Genomic DNA, 26,165 nt, shown 5'->3' with positions numbered 1-26,165 from the left:
AGAACCTAATACACCCTTTTACGTTTTTTTCTCTCTTTATTTTATGCCATTAAATGCTGCCTCTAGAACTGAACATCTATAGTAGTGTTTAGCACTTAGACTGGATGATAACTAGAGTTCACATTCAAGTTCAACCTCTTTGCCATATCCGATGGCTTCTATAGTTTGTACAGTGAGTGCACTGTGACTTCTATCAGCTCAAAGACCTTTCTTATGTTTGTCACATGAACGTAAATACATTTAAATAAAAATATGCTGTTCTTTTTCAAGAGAAAAAGTTGTCTTTGAGTCTGTACTTGCAGATATTAACCTCATCTCTTTATTGAAAAGTAATATTAAGCTTAGTCTAAACTTTAAAGATACCGAGTCATATAGCTAAGCAATGCAGGACTCCCATAATTTTTATGTTACTAGCATAGGTTTGATCTTAAAACATGGAAATTTAGAAATGATGTTAATAGGTATATATTTAGCTTATATTTACTTATTTCACTAGCCACCGAGGTATAGTTCATTGTTCACAATCTATAACCAAAATCCTTTTCTATAACATACAAATAATTTATCAAACACGTGAATATTAACTAGGGTTTTGTTTATTCTGTCATTAATGGAAAAAGAATTGAATCTACTATTATTTATCTTATGCATTTTGGGGTATAAAGAACCAAATGTTAAGAATTTCTCCCAATTAGTCTGTCCACAGAAAGTATAATTTATACCTCTGTTGGGTGGGGAAAATATTGACTATAACACTTGGCTGTGTTCTTCCTTTGGTTCACATTAAAAAATGTGCTGTTCTGCTCTTGGTAGTAATTCATTCTATATCAGGAAGAATGTAAATTGATGTGGTATACATTCCCTGGTTATGTAAATACTGTTCTAACTGTAAAATAACTGACCATTTTTACTGAGAATGGCTGAGAAGGCTCTTTGTATTTCTTTGCCTATAATTGGTTCCCATGGAGACCTGCACAAACCATGATTTCTGATGAAATGGAGAGCGATGGAGAACTTACAAATTACAAACAATTATGACTGAGCTAGTCAATAAAATCTCACAATCAGTTATTAAGTTGTTGTGTTTAAGGTTTGATAGGGAACACAGGGTACCGAAATATTGCCATTTACTAATATGTAATTTGGTCATATTTAGTGGTAAGACAACAAGACTTTTAGTTGTCATTCAATTTAGACTTCCTCTAGGAAGTTATACAACATAAGGCAATATGATTAATGTCATTATTAAATAATTTAAAATTATTTCCTATGAAGAAATTAATATTACTAATACCTTAGTAGAAGATTCAGACTGGGCTCAAGCTAGTGTTTCCATCCACTCACTAATTATGTGATTTTTGAAGGATTTACGAAGACTTATTTACATAATCCATAAAATGAAGGTAATAATGTACCTCACTGAACTGTTTCAAAAATTAAATAAGATATTATATTTGAATTGGTACAAATAGGCTGTATCATATTGCGATAATAAATAAAGTCTCAAATATCAGGGCCTTAACTCCTAAGAAATATCATTCCTTTTTCATGTTATAAAATTAAGTTGTTGGAGGCGCTGTTGCACAGTCACTCAGAGGGCGGGGTGGAAGGAGGCTCTGCACCGCCTAGAAAACACATGGTCTCCAAGGACACGATGGCAAGGAATCAGAGATGTAAGAGGCACACCAGCCCTGGAGACTTGTCTCAGAAGTGACATAAGTCATGTTTGTTAGTTTTTGTAGGCCAGGGAAACATAAAGAATGTGGATGTTTGTAGGTATGGTCTTTCCCACATCATCTAAAATGCTTAGGAAGATACCTGGCACAAGTTAGGATAGCTCAATAAATGTTAGGGGTTGTCACTCTTGTCATCGTTGTGATTATTGTAAAGGCAGTACAGTTTATTGTTAAGAATCCACATCAAACTCTATGACTTTGGATACGATTTTAAAACTCTTTGAATCTCCTTTCTTCCATTGTGAAATGGTTCACCTTATCAAATTGTTATAGGGACTAAATTAGAGTATTGCCAAATAGTACATCCTCCAAAAAGATGGTGCTTTTGTTGTTACTATACATTTTTACTCTATCGGTTGATTAAAATCAATTAAAAGCCTATGTGTGTGTGCTTTTAATCTAATGCTATTAAGATTTCCTGATTCATTTTAGCTTTTATAAACTAGTAAAGTATTGCTTTTTCTTTTTGTGTCAGATTTATACAATTATTAATCTTTCACTCAACGGGTACTTATTAAGTGTCTACTGTGTTCTTGAGGCTAGGGATAAGCAATAAACAAGATGGTTAAGGTTTTTACTTTCATGAAACTTGGATTCTGGGACAGTAAATAGGGAAAAAGACAATAAATAAGCCAATATAAGTGCACTATGTAATGTCAGGTCACGATAATTCCTATGCATACACTTACACAAGAGTATTTGGTAAAGACTGGTGAATATTTCATTTTGTATGGTCAGGATTGGCCTCTCTGAAGAAGCAACATTGCTGCTCCAATTTGAGTGACACAAAGGAGTTTGGGGGAAGAGGATTTCTGGCAGTATTCCAAGTGCAAAAGCCCCCAAGCAAGAGCTGTCTCGACTTTTCAAATGTATTTAAAGCAGAGTGAGTAGTAGATGGAGTGATTAGAAATGAGACCACAGAGATAAGTATGGACCTTTGTCTATGAAAATAACTTAACATATATTTTTCTATATTTAATGAGGAACTCTTGGGGGTTTTTAAGCAAGAGAGGTATATAACCTGATTTTTGCTTTGCAAAGCTTACTGAATATTCATGAAAAACTAATAATAGGGAATATTGCAGAATTCCAGTAAGAGATAGTGGTACTTTTGAACAAATTAGGTGGAATAAGAGAGGGACTAAAATGGAAAGATTTGAGATATGTTTTGAAAGTGGAGTCAAAAGATAGGTAAGAATGTGGTGGTAAAGGGAAGAACCCTCCAAGATTTAGGACTTGAGCAGTTGGGTGCATGAGACTGAAATAAAAGAGACTTGGGAAAGAGTGTGTAGCTTATGGGATATTAAGGGTTACACTTTGAACCTGCAGTGTTTGAGATGTCACTTAAATGTCTGTCATTCATTTGTAAATCTTTTAACCTTTCAAATAATTCAGCAATGTTAGTTTAGGTTTGTACCCATTTTGGGGTAACTGTTATGAATGCAATTCAGTAATGGACTGAATCAATATCTTTCCTTTTCTTGCTTTGTTGTAAGAAAGTTTAGAACTCAATTTAGAAGTTTATAAATGACCTCAAAGGAAACATCTGATAAATTTACAAAGATAGATTTATCAATCCAGACAAGTAAATTTTACTTGAGGGTCAACAACAAAATTTATTTTTAATCGAGGACTCATTCAAGGCCCAAATGAATTGATTAGCTAGGAATAAAGAGTAGTTTTTTACTCATAATAGGCTTGTATAGCTTCTTTATTTTAAAAAGAACTATGTTGCTTCCTTTTCTGATGACATATTAGATAAAATATTAGACTAGAATTCTGAATCATTTAATTAGTTTGCTGTAGTCTCTTCATGCCCACTGAGTACCCAGAAAAAGTGAAAGATACCAGAGGCCATATAGTATGACATACAGGATAACAGGTAGCATAGGGTAAATACACTTGTCATTTTAGGGACGTTTTTACCAGACACAATCTTGAGAAAGCCTGTTTTTAAGAGATAAATTGATGAAGCCATTTAGAATTGGAAATTAAACCTGCCTTTTATCTTTTCAATCGTGTCCAATTAAATAGTTTCTATTGAGCAGGAGTTCCTACCTTCCGTGATCTAAGATATAATATTGTGCAAAATATACACTGTGTGGTTAAATAATCTATTTTGTGTTTGTTTATATGTAACTCCTGCAAATTCTGGAATCTTTCTTTGAGCTTACTAGTTATGACTTTGTATCTCAGGGTCAGAGTTCCAGTTTCAGCACACAAAGCCCTTGCCTTTGGCAGCTGAAGGCCTGTTATTATGGGCAGAGATTAAAATTAGCCTGGGCCAAGATCTATAATTTTCTATATTAAGCCTTGGACCAGTGCCATAATGCTAGGAAAGTGAGGTATCGGTGACTTATTTAAATTTCTTTTTCTCATGAAGCAATCAGACTAGTAATTTTAAGTCCAGTAAAGGGGATAAATCTGGACCATTCTAGCTTTATGTTCTAAATAAAACACTGTGAATCCACACAGTGGGATGTGGCTTTCCCACTCATATTTTGTAGAGTCAGGACACCTGTTCTCAATACAGAGCAGAGATAATTTTTTGTTCACCTTTTTCTTTGATGTCTCCGTGTGTCTGTGAATGAAGGAGCTAAATGTATTGTTTCTCAGCTGCTGACGGTCATTAAGAGGAAGAGAAGGACAGCTCATAGAATTCCTTCTCTCCAAAGGCAGTTATGTGATGTCTTACACTGCAGACAGCCAGAGGACATGGACAGACTGTCAGGAATTCATTCACAGGATTTTTCTCCAATATGCCATAGTCACTTTTCTTTATATGCCTATATTTTATGAACTATGCCTTTGTTCCAAGGAAGCCCTATTCTGTTATAAGCCATACTTAGTAGCAACTCAGAGGTTTCTGTTCTGTCTTTTTTTTCACTCGAAGCTTATGCGTATAGTTATAATGTGCTTTAGATCTTATTCAGGGATAACTATAGATTCTAGAAAAACAATCGAACTTGGAATGTTTAAATAAAGAAGTCCAGAGAAAGTCCAAGGGCCTTAATAATAATCTAGGTCTTTATGTAAAAGCATTTGTATAGTCTGTGAATTGCCTAAAAATACTTCAGCTGAAATAAAGGGCAGGAATGTCAGTTAAAACCATATCAGGATACTATGGATGACTGTTGAAACTGGGTGAAACAAATATGAGGATTCATTTTACTATTCTCTTTACTTCTATGTGTGTTTGAAATTTTTCTTAAAGAGAAGTTATCTTTTAAAATATAATTAAATGAAAGCAGACATATAGAGATGATTGAGCAGTTTTGGGTTTGTTTTAACAAATTTTTGAGAGGTTTTATGTCATTGATAAGTCAGGCTCAAAAATATGTGGGGACAATCTAAAACTTAAGTGGAAACTAAGGGATAAAAATGTTACAATTCTAGGACTTTGTTTGATCACACAATGTGATAAAATTTACTCCTTGGAGTGTGATTTTTATTTTATTGGAAAATCACAAAAGATATTTTTGTCTTTGTTAATGTATTTGCAGCCTCTTAGAGATAATTTGGTATCTTTTCTGTAATAATACAGACCTAAACTGAAGAGAAATAACTGCAATATATTCCTTTTTTAATATTCTCTTTCACACACATACATGCATGCACACATGCTCACGCATGCGTGCAAACACACACACACACACACACACACATAGAGACAACTCTTAGAATTTCTTCTACCACTTCCACTAAAGGAATATATGTGAGTCTATGTGTGCATTTCACATTTAAAAGCAGGTCAATTAAAGAATTGTTTCATCATAGCATTTGAGTTAATCAGATGATGCTACAAATTCTATTTCAAATTCAGATCTTTATATGTAGCTGCCCCAATGTCAAAAAAGTTGGAAAGGTCCAATAATATTTGAAAAACAAAACCAACAAACACTAACAAAGAATCTGCATTTATAAAAAAAATTTAAAACAGGAAGCAATTTATAATTTATTTCTATTTTGATGACCAGTGTAATAATAATGCGGAGTTAGAGTGAATTTCACCTATTTAACAGAAAAGTCCTTGACTCTCTTTAATTTAAGGATTTGGAAATAGCAACTCAGACACTACAGGGATTATTAGTAAACATACCAATTCTGGTAGGAAAAAAAAGTATGTGAGTGCCCGAATATGTTCTGCTTTTATTCCCCCTCTGTTTCCTACAGAATTTTTTATAAATCTGTTTTCTTATTTTTTTTCTGATAAAGATAATGAGTGGACAGAGCTGCAAATATGGAAGGAGAGGGAAAGACTGGAAACTTCTCTTTTAGAAAAATGTTATCAAAAAACAAGATTAGTTCCTAGATAATAAACAGAAGAGGTACAAAGTTCAGAGTCTGTGAAGACTGAAAAAGTCCTGGGGCTGATGTGATATTCAGAGCAAGTGAAAAGAAAGAGAGAAGGGGACTTATTTATGGGATCGTCTTGTTATTTTGTTAAGATAGTAGGGTAGATTTGAATTATATTTTACTGTTTCTTATTGTTTTTCTTGGCGCTTGATTCCTAGCTGAGACCAGATCATGAGAGAGGACAGCCTTATTAGAGTAACATAATCATTTACAAAACATTTGATCTACTTTCCTGGTTAATGTTCACTGAAGGTATAAGAATGAACACCTGAAAAGGAAGCTTTTTTTTTCTATTTCCACTTCCATTTTCTCTTCCACTGTAACTCTGATTCCTTTGAGATTATATTATCCTACTTAACTCCTTTGAACTGAACTGAAATGTCTATCCTACTCCTCATTGTCACTAGAGAATCCAGAGTCAGATGGAATAAGAGTGACTTTCACTGATTCTTAGAATGGGTGACCTTAGATAAGCTCTCTTCCAACACTCACATTTAAATATGAAAACATTTATTCCATAGTGGGATTTGCTATGTTTACAAAGAAATAAAACCCAAATCTTTAGGTTCCACATTGGAAGTATCTCCATCTAACGAGGGATAGCTAGACCTTGAAACGAGGTTCTCATCTCATGCATACCTCTTCTTCCTGAGGATCCCTTGCTATCACACTGGTAACTCCTCCAGATAGCAGATCCCCTCTTATTCTGCCACACAAGGTGTCAATGTTGGAATTCTAGGAGCTCTCTGATCTCCTCTCCCATCACCCTCCTCTGTCCTCAATTCAAGTCTCACACGTCGTTGTCATTCTTCCAAACAGCCAAGCACGTACTAGCCTCGGGGCATTTATGCTTCCACCTTGTTTCCTGGAATATCTTCCTTCTACATATCTCCAAAGCTTTCTCCCTCCTTTTATTTAGATCTTTGTCTAGATGTTTCTAGATTTCTGTATCTAAAATATTAGTCTGTCCCCTGTCACTCTCTGCCCCTTACATGGCTTTGACTATTTTTTCTCAGCACTTATCACAAGTGAAGTGATATTTATGTATTTGCTTATTTATTGACTACCTCTCTTTACTACAATATAATGTCTGTGACAACAAAGAGTTTTCTTCACTAGTCTAGTTCTGTAGGATCTAGAATAATACCTGGCATATAATAAGTGCTCAATAAATAATTATTGAGTGAATAAATATTATTAATGTTCTGTTGAGAAAAGGCTATAATTATTCAAGATTGTGATAATTGTGATAAGTAGGAAGGAGGGGACAACATGATACAGGAAGTAATTTGAAATGAACTGTAGAATATTAAAGACTTGGGATTAAATCCTGGTTCTGACATTCTTATCTATGTGTACTTGCTCAAGTCACCTAAACTCTCTGATCTTTATATTTTTCACCTCAAAATCGGTTTCAACTCAAAAGCAGATCATTTTGAGGAATAAATGTAATACTACACAAAAGCATCTAGCACAATGTCAAACACATAAGAGGCTTCATTTCAAAACTGGTAACTATATAATTCATCTTTAAAAAGTTCATCTGTTCTTTAGAACTTACAATTTATGTCAAATCTTAAATTGCAGTTTACTTTCTTTCCATTTTTATATTTACCAATGAGGACAATATTCTGATATATTTGCCCTCATAATATTTTGAAAAAAAAGCAGGGTGTTCTTCCTCCGGACCATCTAAAACCAATCTTCTCAGAACCAACTTCTCATATGAGGACCCAGGTGATTGATTTTATATATGGACATTCTGCTTAGAGCCAGCTTCCCAAGTGAGCAACCATGTGATTAATTCTAGATGTGATTCCCCTTCAGAAGACCTCCTCTCTACTCCTCTGAAAGCCTTAGATCTAGCCAAAGTTTACAATGTGATATGTCCAGTACCAAGACAGGAGCAGTTCACCAAATCTAGTAACAGGATCGTTTCATTTCATTCTCATAGAGAGAAGAAGACAGATGTTGCTTTGAGGTTAGCTAACTTTCTTTAAGAGCCTCCAAAATGGAAAAAGTAGAGAATGGTAGTACTTTGTTTAGTATATTATCTGGCAAATTTGTCAGGGTCTCTCATAGGCTATTTCTATAACAGTGAAACAAAGCAGAGTGTTTTATAGTGATGTAGTATATTTCAGTCTTTTTACAAAGTTGACCCTGGAAAAACAGATCATAATCCTTATAAAAAGAAGCTCTCTTCTTACCACTTTAAGTTTTACAGTTTAAAATAGAACCTTTGAACCCTCATCACTTCTGAAATTCATCATTGCAATGCTTGCAGAGTTTTAGGTCTATTTTCAATTGACTACAATTCCTATGGTTGGAATAAAAGAGAGTCACAGCTCCAGGAAAATGGCTCTAAAAGTAACACTTTTTATATGTGCCCCAGCAATATTAATAATATCTACCATTTGTTTCGTGTCCTTCATGGTTCATAAAAGTTGTTCTCTGGCCTGTATTGCATAATGGTCATATAAGTACTCCCAATCATTCATTCAATAGACATTTACTATATGTTACTATATACCACGTTTGGGGTTGGTGCTCAATGTACAGTCATATGATCCTCTGAGTTAGAAGGCAACCACAATTTACAGATAAGTTACAGATATTTTAAGTGGCCGGTTCAAGGTTTTAATAACTGGTAAAACTGAGATATGAAAATAAAATCCATTATTAGCAAAAGGATACTATATATTATGTCTTTTACTATCATCAGTTTGTGAGAACTATACCAAATACGACTATTCCTTTCAGGAAAGCTTTTATGAATTTCTGGTGAGTGACTTCTACATATTTGAGATCTAATCATCATGCCCAGGAAATACATGCGGTATTCAAACCAAAATACTTCTTTGATTATGTTTATTTTTAAGTGATAATGAACATATTGCCAAACCACAGTTGCTTAGAGCATGCGCAAGATGTGACAGCCAAATTTGAAATGATCTTTAAGGCATAGGTAAAGGTTTCCAGTGCCCGCTTTAAGTAAGAAAGCTTTCTTTACCAACTTATTAAACATTAAATGAATTATTAAGAAATTTAGAGATTCTCTTTATGAAGAAATATTTAAAAACTTGACAGATATGTATGTATGTACACAGCCCAAATGGATTAGAGTGCGGTCTTGGCTTATTCAGCTGAATGGACGCAGAAAGAGCAATCACAGTGTATTCTGTTGTCAAACCATAGTAAGACAGTGTTCAGAGAGTCTTCTGATCTGCGAAAAAAATTAAGAGAGTTTGCTAAAATTTGTGTGTGTGTGTGTGTGTGTGTGTGTGTGTGTGTGTGTTCTACTAACTTCCAGGAACTTCATTATGCTTTGGGAATATAAAGATGAATAATACAGAGATTCTACCCTTAAGAGACTTTTAGATTAGTAGAGAAAGTGCTATAAACATGAGCCAACCAAGGTATTTTACACGTGCCAATTTAGATGTCTATATGGTAGATGCATAAAGAAGGAGATTGGAAATGACTTGTTATTTATTTATTTATTTATTTATTTATTTATTTATTTATTTATTTTTACTTGTTTAATATCTATTTTCATGGTAGAAAAAAAAAATCCTTTAAGAGTTAGGCCTGTATCCATTTTCACTCACGGCTTAAACCTTTCATAGACAGCACACTACTTTCAAATGAATTTTGAATGAATCTCAGACAAGGGTGGATAAATAAATGAATGTTTTAAAATTAATTAATGGTAAGTTCTCTCTCTAAGAACTTGGGGGGTGGGAAAAGAATCAGGCAAGATTCTATGGAAGTACTTAACTAACAGGGAAAGAGAGAAGCCAGTCCAGACAGAAAGAGCGTATAAACAAATTGGAAAGTTTAAAAGGTCTCTACTCTGTTTGAACAGTCCTATAAGCAGAAATGGAGATGCACGTATTTCGGTTGATTTTGGATAGTGTTTTGTGCTAAGTAGTTTGGATTTCATCCTGTAGGTGAACATGCAAAGGATTAACATGATAAAGTTTGCATTTTAGGAAGAACTATAGGAATTGGAATCCATATATCTTTCAAGTTTAGTCCCAGTGGAAGAATTGGTACCTATCTAAGAAAAATGGATTTAGGAGAGTTACTCAAACCTTCTCCTGAAGTAGTCTAGCACTAAGCTATTTTATCCCTTTGTTTCTATAGCAAAAACAAATGGATAATTTATTTTAGAGCCATTCGTATGCATTGTTTTTATATTAAACTTCATAGTTCGGGCTTCCAAGCTTTTTTTTTTTTTTTTATGACTCAGATTAGTTTACCCATAGATGTTTATAACATATATGGTCTTTAACACCTCTTTGAAAAACTTAGTTTCTAGTATCTGGGTTAAACTTATTTAGTATTGATGAGTAAGTGATTCAGCCTACATGGAGCATTCTTCAAATTGTCACAATTTCAGTATGTCGGCTCTTGAATTAGAAAAAGATCAATCCTAACCCATTGTCCCTGTAAATCCTTCACCCACTGAAGGTGAGGTTCTCATCTCTGCTGATGTCTCCAGCCTTGTTAACTGATGCCTACAGTGTAATACACAACTTTCACTGGAAACTGGAATTATATTTATTTCTACTAACTTGGTTCGCTGCATTTTGGGAATTCTTTCAGCCTCTAGCACAGGAAATATATGCTTAGAAACAGCATGTGGGAAATTGAGATATGTTTTCTTGACCTGAGTTTGAGTTCAGTTTGGGGATGCATGTGTTTTCTTTCTTGGTGGAGGACCATAATTAAGTACTGAGAAGAATCTTGAAGTTTTTCATTAAAAGATTCATCCCTACCTTTCCCTCTCCATTTGTTTTTACCTAGGGCAATAAACATGACATGAGTCCCACATGAAATTAGAGTGACACCTGGAATTAGAATTTGGAATTCTTTTTTGTTGTTTGTTTGTTTGTTTGTTTGTTTGTTTTCAAGTATGCTGGCTAGTTATATTTAAATATGAAAATTATGGAACTCTTATGCTCTCTTAAAAGAGGAAAAGGTTGTACCCTCACTCTTTAATTCTTTAAAATTTAATTAATATAAAGAACCTTAAGAAGTTATTTTGTCTACCTGCCTGCATTTATTTAGTAATTTGACCAACAGATAATGAAATGTGCATTAACCCTCAGCCACTTTGCAAGGCCACTGGGGAGTATGCTAAGTAAAGGTGAATAGGAACCAGCTTCTGACTTCTATCAAATCAAATTCTTATATAATAGTGGAGAAGAACATAAAATGCATTACTGAAATTTAATAAGATTTAGCTTTTCCTCCATTGATGGACATTTATAAATTATGGTGCATGATAATTTTGCTATAATACTGAGCAGCATTTCAAAATGCAGATATGTGGTAATAAAGTAAGCTCTTCATATAGAATTGAGGTAAGCAAACAACAAAACCAACCTGCTAAACAATAGTGCCCCCTTTGGAATTAAAAAAAAACAACAACAACACGGAATTGATGGATTAGTAAATGTATATATTTATGCATTTTCCTGGAAAGAATTATAAGAATAGGGAGGGGGACAGTTGAGAAGAGGTCTTGTACATTTTTTTAGCCTTTGTGTAGTTCAAATTTACTAACTTTATACATGTTCTTCTTCCATTTATTTGTTTATTTTTAGTAACAAAGGGGTATCTACACCGTAAGAGTATATCTGTATTTTTTTCTTTTTTGTACTTCTTTCTAATAACATGTGTCATGCTACATAGAGTATGTAGCAATCTATAAACATCACATACAATACACAAAGAGCTCATCAGAGGCAAGTACAGTACTGAAATACAGAATAGGAAGGAATGAGGCAAGACTAGACAATGGTCCATCTTGACGAATAAATAAGATTCTTTTATTTTTAAAGTATCTTTATCTTCAAAGCCTTTTTCTTGATGTTTTGCCTTCCAACCACACAGGTTTTCCCAATTTATAGTTGGGTATGTTAATAAGTCAGTTGTAGGTAAGTCAGTTGATGCTTCTTGGAACTGCTGGTATTTTCCACTTTCTTGGTGTCAAAATATGTTTTCACACAGCACAGTTAACGTTTTAGTCGTATTCCCTCATAAAATAAACTAAGTTTAACCTTCAACTCATACTCTGTGACCCATCTACTTGAAACATTAGCTTTCTCTATTAATGTTATTCCCCTTATGTTGTTTGAGTTTTCTTTAAAAATAATATTTCCTAAATAAAAAAAAATTATCAGAAAATTATTAGCAAAAAAAAGAAATGATGGTGTTTTAATACTTTAAACAGAGAGGTGAATTTGAGATAATTACTTAGGCCATACTATGATTTACGAAAAAGTGGTTTTCTCTGTCATGTGTCTAGGCAAACAGCTGTTCTCTGCTTTTATTATCTCTGCAGGCATTTTCCTTTTTTGTAAGTCTGTTTCCCATGGTAGAAAATTATATTTGAAACTAAATATAAGCATTAATCCATTACTGAACACTAAAACTGGGAACGTACATGCAAATTACACTTTCCTTGAAGTGCATTATTTTTATTTATTTCCACTTTTTGTTTTTACATTTCTTTACTCATTTTGGCCTAAATGATAGGGGTAAATATGTGTCTGACACTTGTAAATATAACCCATGTAATTTATCTATTCCTTTAAACTATTATTAGCGTGGCAGTGGAAATCATCTTAGGAGATCTCATTGGCTGTTTAGTTTTCAGTTCTAATTCTAACCTATGGGCAAGGAATCACTATAATCATATCTATCATTTTTACATTATTCTTTTCTGTCTCACATCAATACCAACTACTTCTGTCTGCATATGGGAGGAAATAAGTAATGCTGGTCAGGTATAAGACAGCAGGAAACTTAAGGACTATGACGAATCGTAGCAAGTGCTAAAATGAGTTCAAATTCATTGTTGTTAAGACTGCCAGTTTTCAACTTCAGGTCTCTATGGCTCCAGGTGTTCTAAAAATATTTCAATGAAATCCTATCATTGTGTCTATCTCATTCATTCATATTTTCATTCACCGAACATGTAATGGAAGCCTGTGTTTTAGCCAGACCAAATAAAACTTGGTATCAGTCCTTCATGTGCTCATTAGTAATCTGGCAGTTGGTGCAGAGAGTCGTGTATGCAAACTGTGAAGTTTCAAAACTCTCTGTGGTATTAGATGTGATTTCTAAACTAGAGGATATTCTATGACTCTAGTACTAGAAGTTGACATCCATTCTGTGCTCTCAAAATACCTATTTATTTTTCTATGATAGCCTCCATTGCCACCTATTAGAGTGTCTTTTACTTGTCTTCCTCTCTGTCTAGACTGACCACTTTGCCAGATGCAAAGTCCAGGGTTGTGTAACGTATATCATCTCATATACTGAAGAGATTTGAGTATTTTTAAAAAGACGTGTGTGTTAAAATATTCCTGAGTTTGATTAACATCTTTCAGTTTGTGTCATTTTTGCATCATTAGCATGAACAGTTTTTTTTAATGTGCAAGTCACCTTGAATAGCACAGAAATGGTTTGGCTGTTTTTAAAGTTTGTTTTATTCCTATTTTTTTCATTGAAAACTAATTCACATACACTTAAAAAAGGTAGATCCTAGACCAAAACGGTATTCCATTTTAACTTACAGTTCTCGAAATTCTTTTTTTAATTCCTTTATCTCATCCTTCTATTCTCACTCTGAGATTTTATAATCTTACCTCCAATAAACTGCTTCTATTGTCATTACTTATCTTCTCCACCCAGCTCCTCCCACTCTGCTTTTATTCTTTTTTTCTGAAATAAGATTTATAATTTATCTGAGGTGATTAATTTAATATATAAAGCACCAGACCTCTAAGTCATGACAACAAAGAGATATATTTTAAAACCATTACCACAATCCAATATAAATGGTAGAAAAATTTTTAAAAATTGAATGATAAAAATCAAAAAATGTTCAACTTCTCTAAAGGACAGTAAGAATTCTGCTACTGATACATACTAAAAACCTATGTCACTATCTACTTGTAGTATATGATATTACAGAACATTCTTAGTGGCTCATAAAACTGAAGATATGTTAAGTTTTAGTAGAAAATCAGAATAAAATATTTTACATTAATTTTGCTAAGCAAAATATTCATTGCTATTTTGTTTGCTTAAAACAGCAAATCCTATAAATCATTAGACTATCTTATCAGTTATGCATTGGATGTTTCACATTTAATACAAAGTTTGGAAGGGTAGAAATACTCCACTAAGCAAGCAAACAGTAATTACTCCTTCATAATTACCATGTAACTTTATTACCATGCATTGTTATAATTATATTTTAAATATTCCCCATTTACGTGATAGACCATAATGTCTTCTAGCATATTACAGTCTGTAGCTTTTAACTGCATCTCACTCCACAAAGGCGTCTTTTTCATTTAGTCTCTTTTTTAACTACTGTTGAAAGAGACTAAACAAAATTAATTGGCACCATAATACAGCAATAAGGAAATGGTAGACAAGATAATATTTCTGTGATACTGAAATCATCTCATTACTCAGAAGATTCATGATTAACATCTAAGATATAGTCTGTTAAGGAGCCAGTCGTAATTGAATCCATGTCTCTTAAACTTCTTTGTGCACACTAATCACCCAAGGATCCAGCTCAAATGTAGATTTTAATCCAGTAGGTCTAGGGAAGGACTCAAGAGTCTGCATTTCTAACAGGCTCCCAAGTGCTGACACCAGTGCTTCTGGATCCACTTTGAGTAGCATCACTTTCAAGTATTATGTATACCTATGTGTAAAATGTTATTAAAAATACACACACACATATGTAAACTTAACCTTGATCTCTGCTGTAATCACTTCCCACCATGAAGCCTGCAAATTAATTGCTACTGTCAAAGGACTTAACACAAACAAAAGCAGCATTCAACCTATGAAAGTCTGCCAAGTAAGCACCAGGCAATTTCACTCTGAAGTGAAGTCAAAGAAGGCTTCCCAAAGAACCAAAGAACGTGACTTTTGAGCTAAATTTTGAAGGTTGATTAGTAGTTTGCCAGATGGAGGGTGTGTGTGTTGGCCATGCTGGGAAAGGAAATTCCAGGCAGGAGGAAGGCTTGATGAAAGATAAGATTAAGGGGACAAATTCTTATTTTCTAACCAAGGAGTTTGAACTTTATGTTGCTATATTTAGGAATCATCTAATCACTAGAAGATTATATAAATTTTAATTCACCTAATTTACTAGTGTTTTCTCTTCCACTCAGTGAAATACACCCCTTGGGAAACTAACAATCACAATTATACTCCTGTAATTCCAAAATAATATTATAGATCTATCCATCTTTTTTAAATGACATATCTGAAAATTTGATTCTGAGATATTATTTTTTAATTCATTTAGTGGTCCTATCTTTTTTTCTATCGTGATCATCTTCAAATTAGTAAAGTAACAGCAGTTGTTTCTACTTAATGACATCAGTAAATATAAATAAATCATTATCAACATCCATAGCTTAATGGCTTATGAAGATCCATGAATATCAGGGTGGCTAAGATTTGAGGCTTCTGAGATACTGCAAAACACAGTTCACAAAGACATCTTAGTTGAAAGTTAAGAAAGTCTCACTCCATGATTTTTAAATTTATTTTAGTAGTAAAAATAATTTTTTGAAAGTTCTCTTTCTAATAATTGAAAACTTGAAGGTAGGATTAATATCTAGAATCTCATATCGATGAGATTCCTTAATTTAATAATTAATGAGCTAGCATATTGTTGTTTGGTAATTTTGTTGCAAGGATGCATCTGCAAAATTTTTTGATGCTAGTGGATGGAAGAAATTTTAAGTTTAACAATTTGTTCAGGGCTTTTTTTTTCCTGACTACTCTGCCCCCTAATTTTTTAGCTTCCAAGATTTCACATGCAAAAAAATGCTTTTAAATATGTATGTATATATGCATATATATTTAATAAATTTATAATAAATATAATAAATATTTGTGTGTATATATGCACACATATATATCAATTTCTTTGTTTATATAAATGTATGCTATATATACATATATTTATTATATAAATTTAATTATATATATTTAATATATATTTAAAATAAAAATTGGGAAAACGCAGAAGTTTTAGACATATAATTATAGGTATATAATTGTTCTAAGGAAAGCAAACTGAGGGTAGAGATTACCTCTTTCAACAAATAAAAATTTCTTGGAACTTAGCTCTAGAACAGTTATTATTTAACATTTTAACATGGCATCTAGAGAATGAAAAACCCAGTAAAATCTGTTGCTGTGTGGATGGCACAATACTTTTCCTAGTCGTAAAATACCGCTTTGATGGATTCAAACTTCCAATAGTCACTCTTGCAATTGAATGAAAAAAATAAATAAAGATAGCAATAATAATAAAAACAAACAGATAAAGGAACACTCATTGTAGCTTACTTAATTGCATGTTAACACACATAAGAGTTACATGACTTGCATCATACTCAAGAGATAATGGAAGCCAAACTTTGGTCATGTCTATATATATACATACATACATATACATATGCATATGTATGTATATGTATATGTATGTATGTATATACGTATATATGTATGTATATATCTATGCGTATATATATACACACACATGCAATATGTGTAGATGTGTGTGTGTGTGTGTGTGTGTGTGTGTGTGTGTATCTACCTACACATATATACGCTTTTGAAATCTAAAAGGGAATTTTCTTATGCATAGAGTTCTGGTGTCCAATTACACTTTTGGCTTTTTATATGGAGAAATAATTTAGACTACTTCTAATGTAATGACTTTTATAATAACTTTTTGATTTAGCCATATTAATAAATGCGAGCAACCTAGCTGGGAGTGAGAATGGGGAGGAATGGGTGTTGGGGATCATCTATTAAGATAATAATGCTACATGTCAATTACTAAATTTTAGTGGCATATATAATAAAGATTTATTTAGAGCACACATTTGTGAGATGGCCTTGACTCATCTCACCTGGGCTTATATATTTTTCTATGGTCAACTGCACATTATGTACATACCTCTACTGATCTTGGATGAGCTCACTCAAGTGTCTGGGAAGGGGCTGGCCATTGGATGGCTTAGTTTGGCTTTGGCTTGGATGGTAGAGATGACTCGTCTACCTTTGGATCTCATCCTCCAGCAGGTTAGGCTGGTCATATTCATGTAGTCATACAAAGAAGCAAAAGAAGCAAACCTCAATGCTTAAAAATGTTGAAGCTCCTGCTTGGGTCTCATTTGCTGATATCTTATTGCTCAAAGCAATTCATGTGGAGTCAGACCGAGTAAGATTGAGAGGGCTCAACACTATGACATGAGGGAAAAAAAAAAGATATAGGGAAAAATAAAGAATTAATACAATTAATTTTCAGCAGAACATATTTTCCCAGGATATGGGGGGAGGAAGAAGTTCATTTTTGGTTTCAGACTGTAAACTTACAAATGAATATTTGGTTTATTTGAGCAAATTAACTAACAAAACACTCTCAGCCATATTAATGCATCAGTCAGGTTTGTTAGGCCAATATAACTTTTCTTAAATTTATTCATTTTGTATATATTTGTAGTAATATCAAGTGGCAATTTTCCAGACAAGTAGGGCTGTGGAGGTGGCATCAATGCTCAAAGAATAATTTTTGCCTTGTTACATTTTAAACAAATTGTCATTTGTAGTGTCACTGTTGGAAGAGGAGTTCTGTCATACTTTAGTGTGGGTCACTTTTTCTTAGGAAATAAGTTTTCATAAGTCACCCAGCATCACAATATTTCCCCCCAGTCCATGATTTATTTGTTAGGGTCATATACTTTAGCTATATTTTATCATGTGGGTTTACTTAATATTCAAATAATTAGTTTCCTTGGGATTCTAACTATATTTTACTGGGAAACTGGAGTGAAAGGGGTTGAATGAACAATCAATTTTTTAGCTTTTATGAAATTGCAGAGGATAATGAGAAAAAAATAGCTAATTTGGTTGCGATTAGCAAAATAGCTCCCTTTGTCGAAAGAAGCCCCTAAATATTTCTTTCCAAAATAGAATCCTACAGTTTTTACAGTGAAACATAGTTGATATGAGGAAGAATTATTTATCCAAACATAAACGCTGGTTATGAATATGTTTCTAACATAACTGGAAGGGGTCGACACTGCCTCTTTACTTCTAAGGCAAGTTCACATTCTGCTTCAGCTGATTATTTTTCCAACAATATTTGTTTTAGTCTTTTATGGTCTGCCAGTACTTTTTTGAAGACCAGTTAGAATAGCAGCCAGCAGAGTTGAGACTAAAAGGGGGCAAATATCTCTCCAGAAGCAAGACTACTTCAAAAGCTATGCATTACAAAGCCCTACTGTGACTTAAATCATCACTTATTTTTAAGGGGGATTTGCTAATGTAGAATTGGTTTCTTATCTTCCCAGCCCCTAGTGAGCCTTTACTGTGCAAATTCGCTGATGGAGGACAAAAGAAGAGGCAGAATCAAAGCAAATACACCCAGAATGGAAGGCCTTGGCCCAGGGAAGGAGAGGTGAGTCCTGGTTGACTTGTGCTCAGAAATTTGGCAGCAAACATCCCTCGAAAGGGTGGGAAGACAGATATTTGGGGCCATGATGAAATCAGGTCCTGCAGAAAACCAAATGTCTTCAAAGGAGGCAAATGATCAGGACTATATTAATGTGCTCAGTACAAAATGACTTAAGAAAGAGTGTAGGACTTCAAAACTGACTTCAGGTCTGCACTACACTAAGTCTTCTGTTTTAACCAAACTTGAACCTGATGGGCACTTACAGAAAGACTTACTCACAAAGAATTAATCTGTGATTATATAATAGTCATAAAAAGAGGGTATGACTACTTAAGAAAGTATTTTCAGTGAAATCAATAGTGAGAATTCGATGTTGTGTTTTGAAAAAAGCAAACAAAAATTTAGATTTATTTCATTCTACCATTAAGATGCTCTACTTGGCACATAGATGTGTATGATGCATATGTCCATATGTTCATTAATGTGTGGATATGTGTTTTATAAATGTATATGTTAATATAAAATATGTCATTTCCTGTTGGTCAAGGAGAAACAAAAATTGATATGTACAGGATTTTGTTTTTCACGAGGAGAAAAGCATGTAACTGGTAATTATCCATTTACCCTCCTAGCACAAAATGGTTGAAAAGCAAGCTTATGGATCTAGTGCCACTTGGAATGGATTTCCTTTTGTTATTTTTTATTGTAAGAAGACAAAGAAAAGGTGTCTGGGCTTCTAAAGGTTCTTTGTATTCTTTGTGAAATGGAATGAAGTTGTTTGAATGACTTGAATAAATGCCATTTTGTACCAAGGCCATAATTTGAACAGAATAGCTTTATTTAGCATTTCTATTCAAAGTACCTACTTCATCCATTTATCATTTAAGAGGCATCCGACTTGATGCAGCATTTTATACTTTCAGCACTGAGACAACAGTTGTAAGGAAAAAAAGGAGGGTGGAATTTTTCTCAGCAAAACCTTTAGCCATTTTTCAGTTTCTAAGACTTGTCTGTTTTGAGTATTTTCATGCAGGTCTCAAAACCCATCTTAAAAAGTATAGTATATTCCAGTATTGTATAATCTATAACTCATTATCTTATGACGCGAAAAAGAAAATCACCATTGGGTGCCTGAAGCTAATAAAAAAAGGCACAAGTTTCAACATTCTCAACTTTATTTTTATTTTATTATTTTTTTTAAACACCTACAGCATCTGGTATTCCTAGGTGGTCTTCCATCGAAGTGCTAACCAGGCCCAATCCTGCTTAGCTTCTGAGATCAGACAAGATCAGGCATTTTCAGGGTAGTATGGCCATAGACAATTCTCAACTGTAGAAAGGCAGTTTATGTTACGTTCAAAAAAGGAAGAGGGAGGGGAATGACCCATGTATGTTGAGCATGCAGTTTAGTGGTCAGTAGGTAGTCCACTGCCCCCAGAAGACAGCTAATTTCTGATAGCACTCATTATCACGTTGGTCCCCAACCAAGCATCCATAGTCAAGAAAGACTCATTTGAGCTTTAAAAATGTAGCTGAGTCAAATGCCTGCTGTTCAGAAAGATTTCTGAATCGCAGACCATAACCCAAAAGCCTCAAATCTGAATTAGGTATCTTAACACTAATGATTGAAACTTCAGTTCTTGTCTCCTTATAAATCTGTAATATTACATTCACAAAATAGATGCCAATTGCAGAAAGACAGCTCACCTGAGTCTACATTTCTTAGACACCAAACCAATAAAAATAAATGTACAGTTAGAGCTGCCATCCTGCTACTATTACGGAATCTACGGCTTTTGTTTTAGAGCATGTTAAAGAAAGAATGTGTATATTCGTGGCATAGAAACATTGTGGAGTCAAGTTTAGGACCCAGAATGCCTCATAATTTAAATGTATTTTTAAAAGTATATTTCTAATCTTTGTTTTCAAAAGTTGCTTTTTAAGAGCTATAGATTTTCCTGTTGAACTATGAAAATCAGGGAACCGTAATAAATTTATCTGTGACCAATAAAAATATATTTCAAATGTATAAACACATTCAGAGGAAAGAAATTAGGAAAATAAATGGCATGCACTAAAAATATGCTTATCAAATATTTTGGTTTTGAGATGAACATGGTAATTTTTACAACTTTATTATGGTACTGGAGTAGACACACCAAGAATGTTAGATAACTTTGTGTGTCCATCTTTACAAATATTTTCACTTTTATTTCCCCTTACATTGTACTTGCTGGCATAAATTAAAGTATATCAGATGTTTATAAAATATGACATAATATAAATTAATCCTATGTAAGCAGTATTTAATTAATGTTATATACCAGTAAATTTTAATTACTGTATTTCATAGTTTCTAAGATACACAGGTTTTTTTTTGTTGTTTTTCCACATTTTAACGGTTCTGGAATTGTTTCTCCTCATATAATCAATGGCTTTATTACAAGATAATTTGTGTTTGCTTCTCTTAGTCATCTGGGGTTACTACCTACAGTTTCTCCTTAAGGTCTATAATCACAATGATTGCCTGAATCGAAACCCCAATCAAAGCAAAGACGGTGGGTCACATCCTGAGGGGAATTTATTTTTTGTCCCCTTCTTTCATCCAGTGTTAAGAATGAGACGTGCAACTTTCCTTAAAGTCCATTTCTGATGGGTAGTTTTGTTTTTCCATTTACCTTGTAACCCTTTGACATCCCAATTTTATAAGATCATTTTGGATATTTGTTTTTGCTCATTTCTCTTATTATACAGTTGACTCTTGAACAACACGGGTTTGAACTGCACCAAGTCTACTTATATGCATTTTTTTCAATAAATATACAATTGATCCTTCATATCCCTGGATTTCCCATCCAAGGATTTGACCAACCAGTGATGGAAAACAGTATTTTTTGATATGCAATTGGATTTCATGGATGCAGGAGAACCAATAGTATGCATTGTTCTATGGCATTTCATAAGAGACTTAAGCACTTGTGGATTTTGGTATGTTTAGGAGGTCCTGGAACTAATCCCCCATGGATATCTAGTTAAATTTGGAGGGATTCAAAAGTTACATGCAAATTTTTGACTACATGAGGGTCGGCACCCTAACCCCTGTGTTGTTCAAGAATCAACTGTATAAAATAATGATAAACTTTTCAATCATCGCCTTAAATAAAATGAAGGATAATTTATATTCTGCTGCTTCAAAACTTGAGATAATAGCATGGATTGAGGCTAATGTTTACTTTTCCTCTTTCATGAAAATCAGGTAAAAAACGAGAGTGTGAAAAGGATTTTTGATGAAATGCTTAAAATACAAAATCAGTGGATTGTAAGCATCCTAAAAGTAACTTAACAGACAACTGATAGGCTAATTAACAGTTTAATTTATTGTGTAAAGCTGTTTTCTTCTGGGTGGCATTTTAATAATAGTTCTTTTAGCATAGTTTGGTGAAATTCATTTCTTTACAAAAAACTAATACTGAAAACTATACATGTAAATTAGTTTAAATTAGTGAAGTTTTTAAGCTTAAATATGTGCTCTGTGGTCCTTGTCATTTTATTTCTTTGTTTTGTTTTTCGTCTTTGTCTTTTTTGTTATTGTATTTTTACTTTTTCTTTTTGTTTTGTTTTTTTCTTTGATTTTTTTTTCATTGTATTAATGCAACAGTTTTCGAACTCTTTGGTCTCAATATTCCTTTATGCTCATAAAAATTATTATGTATTAGTTCATTAAAAAAACAATAAACCCATCACATGTTAACAAAAATAGTGTATTTTTATGGAAAACACTATACTTTTCAAAGCAAAGGCAATTATTTTTGAGAAGAATGGCACTGTTTTACATTTTTGCAAATCGCTTTAATGTCTGCCTTAGTAAAAGATGACCAGATTTGTATATCTGCTTCAGCATTCAACCTGTTGCAATATGCTGTTTTGTTTAAGCACACGAAGAAAGTCCAACTTCACACAGACATGTCATTGAAAAATGGAGGGCCTGTGGATCTTTTAAAAGGATCTCAGGAACCTTTAGGTGATGGTACGTCACATTTTGAGAACCATTGTTCAAGAGAAGCTTGAGCCAAGAACAGGGCTAATAGTCAACTTCTATATGCCAGAGAGCCATGCAGCTTGTTAAAATATTAAAATATATCGGTATCATTTGGTATATAACTGCTGGCTCTGGTCCCTCAGTACAACCCCACTGCCACTCTGGTGAGTCCTTCAAGACCTCTCATGATCCAGCGAGAATGGGGAGTTCCCCAGGATCCTACTTCAGCATTTAAATTCTGATTGGCCAGTGCTTATGCCATACTGGTAGTAAAATGTTTTAGCGTCACCCCTAGTTCAGAGATGGTTCCACTTCATCGTCACTATGACTCTCATGACATTGCATTGGCCAGATGGTTCAATTACATCTGAGGCCATATTCTCAGTTCTTACTTCAGACAATATGTCACTCAAATTGATCTTGTTAGTGCTCCTTCAATGAATGGTCTGGAATCAGGAATAAAACAGTCCAAAAATATATCAGAAACATGAAGAGGAACTCCTGTTGCTTCTTCCTAATAGTCCAAAGACTATTTCTAAAGACTACCAAGAAGCCACAAAATTTGTTTGGACTCAACACCTCAAATAATAACAGCAGATCAAAAAACATTCAACTATGATGACAAGAGTCACTCAGATTTTGAAATTCCTTTATGTTAACTTTTGTTGTGACTAGTCTGGGTTTCCTTCAGAATTTTCAACATTAGTAAATACTGATTGAAATCACAGAAAGTGTTGCTATTTCTCCAAATTTTCATACTGAGATGTTACCCTTAAATAGTGCAAATATTAAAAATTTTAAAAAACCTACCCAAGCCCTGTACTAATTGACTCATTAAATGTCATTGATTAACAATTACTTTGGGAGTTGTACTTCTAATAAATAATACTTTGGCCAGAGACACAAACAAGAGACATGGTAAATGAACCAGAAGTAACCCAACATAGTACTCAGATGTCTAGTGAAACAGACACCAAGATTTCATTATAAAAAGTTAAATCAATAAAATGACATTTCTTGCCTTTATCTTACTTACAGTTCTCCACTAGAATCAATTAAAAAACAATAAAAAATAACTAATATTTTCACTCTATTTGCTACTCTGAAGATATTTTTTCTTACTATGGAAACACTTAAGATTATCTTCATGGTCTAGATATGCAAATGAACTAATGAAACTAATACAATTTGTAAGCAATCAACACTCAGGTTCCCAGGAAAAGTTTACAGGTTATGTTAGAGAGAAAATCAAGTCAGTTTTTTGGGGATGCTTTCTAGGAATACTAAGGTTTGGAATTTCTTACCTATTCCCAATTAAAGAACAAGTTCCAGATGATTCCTAATGATATATTATTTCTTGAAGACATTTTATTTAAGTGCATTATTTGCCCAAGACACAGGCTTCTGGGTATAGGAGTACAGTGTATAAACCGGATAATACCAGGGGGTGCCATTCACACAAACCAGATGTAAATGGTGCCCCTTAGCATAGTAAAAATACTTTAGATTTGCCTGGACATGTTAATGTAAACAGTGGTCCCAACCTTTGTGACACCAGGGACCGGTGCTCCTATGAGAATCTAATACCCAATAATCTGAGGTGGAGCTGAGGCGGTGATGCTAGTGTAGGCGGTGATGCTGAAGCGGCTGCAGGTGCAAATGAAGCTTCCCTCAGCTTGCCTGCGGCTCACTTCCTGCTGTGCGGTAGAGTTCCTAACAAGCTAAGGACTGGTAGGAACTGGCCCAGGGGTTTGGGACACCTGGTTTAAAAACCTTTAAGGTTTAATAAACTGACATAATGTTCTTTAATTTCCTTAAATTAGTAGATCCCATTAATGCATTCACAAAATGCACTATTAGTGAGCTGAAAGCTAAGGTCGTTTTATCACAGGCAACTTAAGGGATCTGTTATGACCTATAACCTAAATAATATGTTGCCTATTTTCAGACCTGAAATGAACTTGTTTTCAGTGATGATTAAAACTTCCCCTATACTATAAAGTTTTATAACTTCTGTCCATTCATAGCTATTATTAATAAAAATTCTCTTCAGTGCCAGTAGTGAATAAAGGCCTACAAAGGTCATGTGGGAGAATGGGATTTCCCATTCTGCTATGAAGTCCATAGTCAAGTGCAGGCAAAGTTGAAAAACCTGATTTCAAACACCCAGCCTCTTTCTTGTTGTGCCTCAAGGTATTAGGAGTAATTATTTATTCTGACTAAATCCACTTCTGATTGAGACAAAGATGTCTTTTTAGGTTTCTAGGTAGGAAGGTAGCCATAGTCAACACAATAGTTACATCCTATGTTCCACTTCTAGATGATTAAACATTTTCTTTGAAGGATATGTCCTAATTTTTTTGTTTGTTTTTGTTTTATTTTTTATTTTTGAATAAAGGTGAATACACACAGATTTGGCATCATAATTATCAAATTCAGTTGTATCTTCGTCATCATCATCATCATCAGTACTCTTATTATCATAAAGCATTTGTTCCTTCCATGACTAATACTTTATGATATGGCCTGAGGATGCAATGAGGTATAAGATATGATCCCTGCTCCGAGTGTTTGTTAGATATCAACATTCACAGTGAGCTGAAAACTAAGATCCTTTTATCACAGGCAACTTAAGTGATCTGTTATGACCTATCATCTAGATAATACGGTGTCTATTTTCAGACCTAAAATCAATTTGTTTTCAGTGCCAATTAAAACTTCTAATCTCCCATTGTTTCTGATTTGCTTTCTTACTATCTTAGTATATGACTACTTTTTGAAGAAATGTCCTTTCGAGAGAAGAATTCTGTTTGGGAGAGGTTTTTTTTGTTTTTTGTTTTTGTTTTTTGTTTTTTAAGGCAATATGGAAAAGGAAGCAGTTAAACAAAAGCATTCAGTCAGTCAATAAACACTTGTCAAGTGTCCACTCTGTGGAAAGCACAAGACTGCATGATGTAGGTATGAGGAGAACACACAATCCCCTACCTCCTTGCAGCCCAAAATGACAAAGATCTTCTATGTCTGTAAAGCAAGAGATTAAAAGTGGAATAGAATATAATTTAGTGTTGTAAAAATAAAATCACTGACTATAACTGGCCTCATACCTACCAACATTGAAAGAAAACCAAAGCCAAAATAATAATAATAATTATAATAGCAGCAACAACAAAAAGCAGCAGCCACAAGAACATTAGCACATGTTAGTTTTGTTGCTGAGCATTGATTGTGTGTGTTTTCACGGTAATTGATTTATACGCATTTACAAGCCAGTAAATTCTCCCCAAAGTTGGAAAGCTCCACCTTGTTAGCTGGTTGATAGAGGCTTCTATGCCCTTTAGGTCCCGAGTGGCACAGAGAGAAGAAGGAAGTGACTTGAGCTCTGGAATGTTATTTAATCAATCTTGAGTCCTTCTCTAATGCACCTATTGAGAATAATAATACTTTCCAAATTTTAAGAAATTGTGTTTGTCAACATCTGTTTGCTTTTCTTCATAATTTACAGGCCACTTTATTT

The 26,165-nt window shown here is 33.7% G+C and overlaps 1 protein-coding gene and 1 pseudogene across 1 annotated transcript in view; one reads left to right on the top strand and one right to left on the bottom strand.

Annotated features, from left to right (window-relative positions):
- Positions 1-26,165, top strand: part of RBMS3 (RNA binding motif single stranded interacting protein 3) — a 264,594-nt gene that overhangs the window by 121,603 nt on the left and 116,826 nt on the right. The window contains exon 5 of the mRNA XM_039843482.1: positions 18,509-18,615. Within this exon, the coding sequence (XP_039699416.1) occupies positions 18,509-18,615 (107 nt within the window). The remainder of the gene's footprint in view (positions 1-18,508; positions 18,616-26,165) is intronic.
- Positions 19,815-19,933, bottom strand: LOC120586845 (uncharacterized; annotated as a pseudogene).

This window comes from Pteropus medius, unplaced genomic scaffold (genome assembly GCF_902729225.1).
Source record: "Pteropus medius unplaced genomic scaffold, Ma_sr-lr_union100, whole genome shotgun sequence".
Classification (NCBI taxonomy): domain Eukaryota; kingdom Metazoa; phylum Chordata; class Mammalia; order Chiroptera; family Pteropodidae; genus Pteropus; species Pteropus medius.
The sequence above is the reverse complement of the archived record's forward strand: the minus strand, read 5'-3'. Positions and strand labels throughout refer to the sequence as shown.